Raw genomic sequence first — 10,340 nt, 5'->3', positions numbered from 1 at the left:
TGCTCCCTGGGGGGAAGGGCGGGCCCCGGGCGGGTGGAGCCGGCGGGCCCGGGGCTGGCGCGTGCGCGAGAGCGCGGGGCCGCAGGGAGAGGCTCCTGTGAGGGCGGTGCGTGGCGGCCTGCAACCTCCCGCCATTTGTTTTACTTTATTTTATTTTGAGAGAGAGAGGTGAGGGAGCTGAGGCGAGGGCTCGCAGTGTCACCCTCGGGGCTGGCGGCGGTGGTACGGTCCGCGGTCGCAGAGTACGCGGGCTGCTGTCCTTACGGAAGGGCTGCGGGGCCGAGCGCTGCCCGGAATCCAGCGGAGATCGGAGTGAGTGGCGGGCCCTGCTGCTCCTGATGCTCCTGCAGCAACTCGGGGGGCGGCGGTGCCGGCGGGGTGGGTCGTGCCCCAAAGTGCCGGAGCTTTTTCTGTACCCGTCTGCCGGCGCCTTCAGGGTTAAAGAGAAGGGTGCTGGGGAAGGTAGTGCTGCCCCGTTAAAGCCTCTGTGTGACAGTTTTAAAGATAATCGTAATGAAATTGTTATATCAGGGAGGGTCCTGATGCTACAATAAACAATATTTAAGGATCGGGCCCGTAACTAAACCAGCACGCTGTATGCTGCTCAGGGGAGCGGTTACTTTGCCCTTAGAGATGTGTATGTGTTTGTATAGACGTACATGTGTGTACATGCGTACATCTTACAAACATGTATATCTCCACATGTGCAAGTGTGTGTACATGCATGTATAAATACGTATATGAAACCACACTTCCTTGTTTGTGGTGGCGTCTGGGCTTGGAATTGTCCAGACGAAGCACGTAACAGCGTGCTGATTTAGACGTTAGCTCCGCTAAAGCAGCCCAGGAGGTTTTGCCCACCGGAATCGACATGGAGTTGTAGGCGCTTCCTTTTGGCTCTGTACTTCCTTTTTCCCTGGAGGACTGACGAGGATCTGAGGCCTGAAAAGGAAAATTTATCTTGGATTCAGGTCATCAAATCTTACTTCCTCTATGTTGGACCCACAGATAGAAATTTATTGTTTAATCTGGTTTTATTCTAAAGATTATGTATAGTTTTCTACTCAGTTGTACCATAATAAACAGATGCTCTCGATGCTGTGTTTTTTAAAGGAGCAAATTGGTCACTAAGCCTTTTGTGTGTTATAACATATTAGAACATTTCAGCAAGCTCTAGATTAGAATAATTTCCCGGAATCTTTTTGATGCTGCTTCCTGATTAGATTTTTTTTTTTGTCACCTGACCCTTGCACTAAGCACTCCAAAGCCTGTCTTTGTGCAGAGATGCAGCAGTGCTGAATGAAGACGTAAATTTCTTTTTAGAATTTAGAGATTGCAAGGGTGAGGAAATAATTTGCCCTGTCGTCCATCTGACTGTGTCTCATGGTTTGGCACCTAGCCAGATCGTTTCAGGAAGAGAAAGTACAACCTGGCCTGTGGTGGTGTAGGTAATCGCTTGGTTTAACAAGAGCAGGGAATGTGATGAAAAGTAAGACAGTGCTTTTACCCAGCTGTCACAGCTGTGTCTCAGTTTAGTCTTAATTCTTTGTTCTTGCTTGCTTCCCATGGCCGTTAGTTCAAAGTAGATGTGAGTTTTTGGAAGTAAAGCTCAGCTGTAGTTTTTCGTGATTTATGTTTCCATCCTAGCATGTTTGTGGTCTGCTCCCAGCTGGAGATCTGGCATTCATTTAGCAGTCTGTTTCACACCTGTAGCTGTACCATGTCAGCTCTATAGGGATGATGGGACAGGTTTCTGCTGCTTTCACAAAATTGTTTGTTAATGCAGATGGTTTTAAAATGCATACATAGCACATCAAGTTAAAGAGAGGATGGCTTGAAAACAAATGCAAAGATATATTGCAGCTACTTTAGGAAAACTATTAGGAAAACTTTTTCCCCCCCTTTAAATAATATTGAAAACATTATTATATCCATGATGCAAGCCTAACTAACGTTTTGACATTGAATGCTAATCACATGTAGAAAGAGAGATTTGTTTTGTATGTAGCAAGTGGTTTGTAAGTTGTCAGCTTGGTGACTAGATTCTACAGTGCATATGTACTCCATTATGTTTTGTGCAGGTGCAACTGAGAACAAATTTGAACAGCAGACTTCTTAGCATAAACAGAAGTACTGGAACAATGTATGCTCCCATTGCCCCAAAATCAAATAGTTTTTTACATGAGCTTCAGTGTTGTATTGCAAACTTGCAAGTTGACTTAAATAAAAGTTAGAATGTGTTTTACTCTAGCCAAGTCAAAAGCACCTCATTTCCATGTTGTGTATATGCTCTGCTTCAGGTTGATGATAAAACAATACGTAAGTGAAAAATTAGCCTCTGCAGATCAGTTATTTCTTCCAGGAGAATGTATCTCAGTTAGGTACTACGTATGTCTCATTTATGAAATAGGAGAGATATCTAACTGTTTTAACTTTTCTTCAGGTTTTTTTTTTTTAGAAAGTAGATTAAATGGCGATGTTAATTCGCACTTTAACAGATCATAGTGATGATGTCAACTGCTGTGCCTTCTCATCGTCGTGCTTGGCTACTTGTTCCTTGGACAAAACAATTCGTATTTACTCTTTAAATGACTTCACTGAGCTCCCATACTCACCTTTGAAAGGTCATACATATGCTGTCCACTGCTGCTGCTTCTCCCCATCAGGACACACTTTAGCTTCGTGTTCAACAGATGGTGCTACCATCATCTGGGACACTCGCGATGGTCGGATGCTGGCAGTGCTGGGGCAGCCCTCTGGCAGCCCGGTCAGAGTCTGCCGGTTTTCTCCTGAGTCCACCTATCTGGTGTCAGGTGCAGCTGATGGAAGTGTGGTTCTCTGGAACACGCAAACAATGAAACTCTACAGGTGAGTGCCAAATACCTTTTCACAACCTTATTTACTATTATGGAAATAAAATCTGTTACGAGTGCTGCTCTGTTAGTATGCTGTGCTGTGCGCAGACTTGCAGACCATACGCTTCTGGTTTACGTGACAAAAAAAAAAATAGAGTTTAAAAGACAAAAAGGTTATAAACAGGAGAAGTGCTGAGTGTTTTTTTAACATTAAGCAATGCAAACTCAGAAGCTGTATTATTTTATCTTTCATCTAAATCTTGTGTGTGTTTGTTTTTAATTCACTGGTTTAACATGAAATCAGGATACGTTGTATATTGTGTGCATCTGATTTCTAAACTGCCAGCATACTGTGGTACATTGGTCAGCAGAGCCTGTATTGAGTGCTTTATATTGAGTACTGTAATGCCATGGAGAGTGCAGCAATTAGAGCACAGCAGCAAAGTCCCAAACTGCAGCATGTGAGGAGTTGCTCAAATGTAACAGCTGTGGGCACAGAAACAAAGGAAAGAAGCTGCTTACTTTCAGAAGGCCTCAGGTAGACAGGGACCTCCAACAAGATACCCTCACCTCCACTGCCAGCCCTTACATGAGGGCTGGGAAGGGGTGGATCCTGGCTCCATCGCTTCCAGTCACTCAGGAGCATTGCACGCACCTGAGCTCCCCTGGATTGGCCCTGCCTTCCCACCAGGTGCTCCGTCACTGTTTCAAGCTGTGACGTAGCATTTCTGCTAGAGTATAAATAGTGTTTTAACCTAAGGATTTAATGATGCGACTATTTTAAGCCCAACAAGATCTTAAAAGCTTGATGGTAGTCCAAGAATCAAGAAGGCTGGAAAGTATTAGCGTAAACTGTATTATTTCGGGATAAGATGTAACAGCAGCGGAAAGGAGTGTTAGAGCCAAATCTTTAAGTATTGTAATCAACATTTCACCTGAGTTTCTGAAGCATAAAACTATTTGAAACAAAGCAGATGAGCATTTATAGTGATGTAGCACAGTTAAAGGCATGAACTCTCTGGTCAGCTTCAGAGTCTTCCTCTGTTGGGAAAGTCTTCAGGGCAGTTGTTGTAATCGGTTCGCAAGCAAGACATTATTCAAGTTGTAGAGCATCAGTTACACAGTATCTCTCTAAAATAGGAAGGAAGTTAGGAATTTAAAATAATTGTCCTCTGGCTATCAGGATGAAGGAGCAGCTATTTTTGAAAGCCAAATTTGTTTGCTTTTTGTTACTCTCCAGTAACGCCTGTTATTGCTTTTGCGGTCTCTCTGCCTTTGCCTTCCACAGCAGTGATTTGGATGTGAACTGATTTTTTTTTTCAGAATGATTTTTGTTATTTGAAGTCATGTAAATCCAGAACTTTGTCCATAAACAGAATGGATTCTAATGGATTCTTGCCACCTTCTTGTAAGACAAGAAAAAAGAACTTGACCATTCCTTTCCCTTCTACCTCGTTTCATTTGTAGAAGTTAATTTTAAGTGCTAGCATGCTCACAGTAGTCAGCTTAACTGTAATTGTATCTGTTTTTGAGATGGGCATATACACATATATCCAGCAGATGAATTCCATGGATAGTTGCTGGCATCTGTAATTGCAGGGACAAAAGATGCAAAGACAAACCTGTTATGCTTTTCTTATAGCTGTGATCAGTACTATTTAGAAATTATCAATGTACCTAAAATTATATCTGAGTTTGTAGTTACCCAGCCTGCGGTGCTCTGTTTCTTTTCCAAAAGTTGAGCGTGTTGATTCCAAAAAAGAGAATACCTTTACCACACTATGGTGTCATTTGACTAAGGATACAGGTTGTAATTACAACGAGGTAGCCAGTTAGTGCTCGTCACCTGGATTGTTGTGGTTGACTGTCCAAATTGTGAAGGAAGTGGCAAGTTAAGTCATCCTTAGGGTGGATGTGAGCAACCTCAAAGCGTGATCATTTATGGGCATTTCTTAGTGTTTGCCATTTCTTATTCAGTAGTTAGGATACTGCTGTCAGACCTGAAAGGCAGAAAAGCATGCTCTGGATGTGTACTTTTACTGTTTTCATTGCAGAAGCTATAGCTTTTTCTGTGTGAAAGTTTTAAAGGCTGTGCTAAGGAAACAGAATTGTGGATGTGAAAAGAGGGAGGGGTGTAGCGTATTCTCCAGTATGCTTAGTGATGGAATCAAGGGAGTCAGCGATTTTTGGTGGTCCTAGGAGCCTGGTTAGAGAGAACCTCGGGAAAGTATATTGACTTGTCCTCTGTGGCATTGACACCTCTGGTGGTAAATAAAATTTCTGTCACCAAGAAACATGCAGCTATTCTGGAAAATACAGAGTAGATAGGACTGAAATTTCTTGTTGTGTGACTGTGGTGTATGTCTGCGACTTCTTTTTTCCTACACTTAGAGATTCAGCTATGCGTACTGGGTCTGGTGCAGTGTCTATTAGGCGTGAGACTTTCATTTGGTGCTAGATTACTGTTGGATAACCTCGAGAATGGCAGATTGACCCCAGTTCCTTCCTGAGGAATTTACGTATATGCTAGGAACTTCCTTTTAGGATCAGTTTTTACAAAGTATTGACTTAATTAAAATACAGAAATCAGTTTTCAAAAATTACCTTCCCCTTACTCAACTTGTTGGCAATCTCGAAGTGTTGCACTCAGTTGCAGCGTATCGAACCTGTCAGTGGCTGTTCTGTCAATGCTGTAAGAACAGAACAGAGGAACTGTGGGCATTGTTTCCCCCTGTTTGATACGTGTCATTCTGTTATGACTGCTGGGTATTTATTGTTTACTTTCAAAACTTATCCTGCTGCAGAATTTTATCAGAGTATTTTCTCTTTCAAACTGTAAGCCCTAGCAAATTGTCTTCAGTTTGAAACCTACCTTGTCACTCAACTGGACGGCTTTTACCTTGTGGTGTCATCTCATGTTTTTCCTCAAAGAGCAGGTCCTGGATCCTCCAGGCGTGCTGCTTTTGCATCTCATTGCAATTGCACAGTTTCTCTGCCCTCTGTTATCAAGTTCCAAAATACAGAACTTAGAATAAACCAAAATGTACTATCAGATTGCATTTGAGAGATCAGTTCTTCAGAACATTACTTCTAAAATCAGTTATCATATACTCTTACTTTTCAGATCTGGGAATGTTAAAGATGGTTCTTTGGTGGCCTGTGCATTTTCTCCGGGTGGAAATTTCTTTGTCACTGGATCATCATGTGGTGATTTGACTGTTTGGGATGATAAAATGAGATGTCTGTGTAATGAAAAAGCACATGATCTTGGCGTTACCTGCTGTGATATTTCATCACGTCCAGTTTCTGGTTAGTTACTTGACTCTTCAGGGGAGGAACATGGCAAAAAAAAAAAAAAGAGTGATCTCTTTTCTCTCAAGCTCTTATTTTCACATTCTTTTTTCTTGTAAGTGCTGAGGATGCAAATGACATTGGATGAGCTGAAATGTCTCCGTATTCTGAATACTCTTAAGTAAAAGCAGTGGTGAGGTCGATGACAAGGAATATGCTAGGTCAACAAACAAAGTAATAAGTGTGTTAATGATAGCGTTAAGTAGCTAATTATGCTGCCAGGGTTTTGGAACATGTTTCGGCAGCATCTGTAAGTGAGGCCCATCTCCTGGGTCTAAGAACGGTGTTGGAAGGTGCAGGACTTGGTTACCATTTCCACTTAACTCTTTCTTACTGTGCTTCCCCAAGGAACAGAAGGGGATTATTGCAATGCAAAGAAGTGTAAACATAAGAAGCTGAATGCTTCGGCTGTGATGTGTGAGTAGGTAGACTGCTTTCCCTCACCAGACTTGGTGCAGTCTTGGGGAGAGGTGGGCCCAGAATCACATGTGTCCCGCTAAGATGTAATAATAAAAGCAGCTTTTGCTAAAAATTTTAGTGAACCTTAGTGGAAGACAGTGTGTTCCCCTTCTGAGGAGCTTGGTAATTACAGCACTGTAATACCCATTAACAACTTGGTAGCATGTAAAATGCGTCCAACTCTTTTGCACTGTGAAAGAATTCTCATACTGGCTGATTTACCAAGAAGCGTGTTTTTACATCGTAGTAGCTAAGGCGTGCTGCTCATCTCCCGGTAAGACGCAGATCTTACACAGAATCCTAGGAAAATGAGGTACTTTGATATTTGACAGATCTGTGCCAAACCCTGAGATCTGCCGTGGCCACAGTAGCTCTGATGGTTGCTGTAAACCACAACCAGCTCTGTGTAGATGAGGATTTTATTGCAATAACCAGAAAGTGAAAATACAGAAAAGTAAGAGATGAAACCCTAGGGGTAATTTGATAAGATGCTTAACTGTAACTGTTTTGACATTTCCAGTGACTGCAGAACTGGAAATATGAGTCCTTATTTAAGTTTTAATATATTGTATTATATTATTATGTAAACATCTGTTACAGTTTCCTAATTCTCAGCCTTAAACCTGGTGATTCTTGTCAGAGTTTTGATGCTAGCAGAGGTACTGCTGCTAAAGGATTGCTGCAGACCTGGGTCAGGCTGGTATGTCAGTTCACTAGAGTGGGAGAGCAGAAGGAATTTGGCTGCGAATAAAAGAAAATGATAACAGCAACAACACGTGGAACTTAACGATAATTCAGAAATGTTTACATCCTTGAATAGAAGGAGGGAAAGCTACAAAACTGTTGCTACCGTTGTATTTCATCCTTAATAACTAATGCAAGTGTTTCTCAAGAGTGGTTTCTTGCACTGCAGTCATGAAACATCAGTTCGTAGAAATGAAAAGGTGAACAGTGAAAACGATGAAAGTAGTTTGTTGTATTCTCAAATTTTGTACATGTGTAAATGATTTTAGACTCTGAGAACTATTGCACTGCAGAAGAAATGGAAATAACCATATACAATGGGGAACCAACCATATGCTATGGGTTAAAAGGCAATATCACTACTCTTGGCAGAAAGGAGAATCAAACTCTTATCATCCAGAAAACATCAAATATGAGCATAGTGGTGCAGTTCTGGGCTTCATCTACTTGTTCAGGAAATAATAGAACAGTAATACATATTCCTTACTTGCAGATATTTTTCAAACTTCTTCAATTATTCCTATCAATGCTTTTTAAAGTAGTTCTGAATTAAGGAGATCTACCAAATTGTACTGACAGAATGGTGATGAAATTTACTGATACGCTATTATTTGTTGTGCTTCCATTACCCATTAATATTTTTTGATTTTATCAGATGGTGAACATGCATCCGGGTACTTCCAGCTGGCTTCTTGTGGTCAAGATAGTAAGATCAAAGTCTGGTTTATTTTGTTTGCAGACTTCTTAGGTGTGTATTGTGATGCTTCTTCATATTCAAGTGTCTTAGCTCTTTAGTGACAGTTTACATCTAAGATCAGATTCATACTGCTGTCATAAATTCGCTGCCAAACTAACCACAAATTGGAAGTGTTCTTTTAATTGTTTTGCTAGAAAGCAGCTAATGCATGCTGTAGTTTGTGAGATTGGGCCCCGCAGCTTTTTATTTAGTGTTCTGTTTAGCGATAATAGTAAAGATTGAAAAAAATTCCCCCAGTCCTCTTAATATTATGATGTTTGCTTTTAATTATCATTGTCATCTTCTGGTATTGAGTATCATTTCTACTTTGACCTTTGGGCACATTGCTAGTTTGAAGCATCTTGATCTGCTAGGTCAGGGAGAGGTTTCCTTTCACCTTTCAGTACATTTTGGCCTTCTGAGCAAGAGCTGGAGGAATGAAAGCAGTGTGGCTCTGCTACAACTGCAGTGTAACGTGTATCAATGGTTTATGGGCCGGTTCAGCCTGGTTCTGTGACTAATGGGGCGGGGGGACCATTAGACAGATGCTAAGACTTCATGGAAGTTAAAATTATGTTATCACTGTGATCCTTTCCCCTTTTTCTATAGGCAGTATGTCACAGAGTCAAGTATTTGAGGCAGCTTTAGGACTGTAAAACCATGTTGTCTTAAAACCTTGTCAAATATATCAATTTGCAATAATTTACTTTTTGTATTTTTAGGTGGTGAATTAAGATATAAATGCACATTGAGTGGACATTCTGCCCCAGTTCTGGCTTGTGCATTTTCTTATGATGGGCAGATGTTAGTTTCAGGGTAAGCAGTATCTTGTACTTGCTGACATTTCAGTTGGCTGTCTAGACCACGCTTAAGGATTGTAAAACAGAAAGTTTAAATGAGTTGCAGAATTCAAAATCTATTTCCAGTAATTGCAGAATAGCTCTCTGCCTTTAAGAAATAATGAATTGTCTTTCCAGTTTGTTTGTGTCTGGTGGGCACTGAGTTTGAAATCTAGCATTTTGCATGCTCTGTTCTCTGTGTATTACAATGAGATTCATTGTTTCTGGTTTTTGGGAGGGCAGCATTTATGTGGCCTTCATTTTATTTTTATTGAATTGCAATGCTTCCTTTAGTTTGCTTTGCAAATGAAAAGACTTTGGAAATCAGTAGAAGTGCTGAGAGTAGCTAATGGATAGCCAGATTGTGAGCATGGTGCACAGAAATACCTGCAGTACAGATACTTCTTGCAAAGACCTATTTGTACCTCATGGGGAGCCATGGAACTGGGGGCCAGGTTGCATGGAATTATGGAAATGCAGAATTTGGAAATTTATTCACTGATTTAAAAATGCTGTAGATACAGCTAATGAGTGTCGTCGTCTTAAGCTGGAAATGGATGGAGCTTTGCTTTCCATAAAGCTCTGTTATGGTGAGTTCTGCTGAGGGTTCCGTTTGTTCATTTTACTTGTGGGAAAGTTGGGGTTTTTGTGTTGGATTTTTTTCCCCCCCTTTTAATTAGAAATAGTTTGATTCCTTATTCCTCTATGTCTAATTTTAATGTCAGTGTGTTTGCTTTTTCTTTTTTAAAAGGTCTGTGGACAAGTGTGTCATAATATATGAGACTGTAAGTATGGTGTAGTTGTAAGATCATTCATGATCGTTCATTTGGCTGTTGTCTTGAGATATTAGCACCGTCCCTGCAGTATCCCATCAAGATAAAGAATACATTATGGAATAGGAACTATGAAACCCCCTGTTTTTATTTTTTAATCTTCAATAAGTGTAGCTTGAGGTAAAATATCTCCTGGCAATCACTCAATCTCTCTCATTCTTAACTTCCCTTTATTTGAGTGTTTTGTTACTTGGTTTCTTTACACTGCTCTACAGGACAGTACCATTCAGTGAATCCTCTGCTTGTGTGTTCTTCCTGTGGAAGCAGAGTTTTGCTAATCTTAATTTTTATCCTAGCATTCACAGCAAGAAGAATGGCATAAAAACAGTGATAAATAGTGATCACAGAAATCCTTTAGTAATTGTATATAAAGTGCACATCAAATAGAAGCAGAGTAAGTAATTCAAGACAAAAATTACATTAAATACAATGACCTTTCTTTAAAAGCATCCTCTTTAGGTGTTTTGTCTAAAACTGTTATTATATCCTTTGAGGTTCACCTAACAGTGGTATTTACCTTTCC

At 40.7% G+C, this 10,340-nt stretch overlaps 1 protein-coding gene across 5 annotated transcripts in view; it reads left to right on the top strand.

Moving 5' to 3' along the window:
* The window catches only part of WDSUB1 (WD repeat, sterile alpha motif and U-box domain containing 1), a 28,922-nt gene continuing 18,657 nt past the window's right edge, over positions 76-10,340 (top strand). Inside the window, exons 1-6 of one of the 5 annotated variants that reach the window (XM_021397625.1) lie at positions 76-312; positions 2,444-2,868; positions 5,980-6,164; positions 8,065-8,157; positions 8,868-8,961; positions 9,736-9,769. In XM_021397625.1, coding sequence (XP_021253300.1) covers positions 2,471-2,868; positions 5,980-6,164; positions 8,065-8,157; positions 8,868-8,961; positions 9,736-9,769 — 804 coding nt within the window. In that variant the 5' untranslated portion in view covers positions 76-312; positions 2,444-2,470. Of the gene's footprint in view, positions 2,869-5,979; positions 6,165-8,064; positions 8,158-8,867; positions 8,962-9,735; positions 9,770-10,340 lie in introns of all 5 variants that reach the window. The other 4 variants (XM_021397630.1, XM_021397626.1, XM_021397627.1 and 1 more) reach the window with 4 other exon arrangements.

Source organism: Numida meleagris, chromosome 5 (assembly GCF_002078875.1).
Source record: "Numida meleagris isolate 19003 breed g44 Domestic line chromosome 5, NumMel1.0, whole genome shotgun sequence".
Classification (NCBI taxonomy): Eukaryota; Metazoa; Chordata; class Aves; order Galliformes; family Numididae; genus Numida; species Numida meleagris.
Note: the sequence above shows the minus strand (reverse complement) of the source record. Positions and strands in the feature narration are given on the sequence as shown.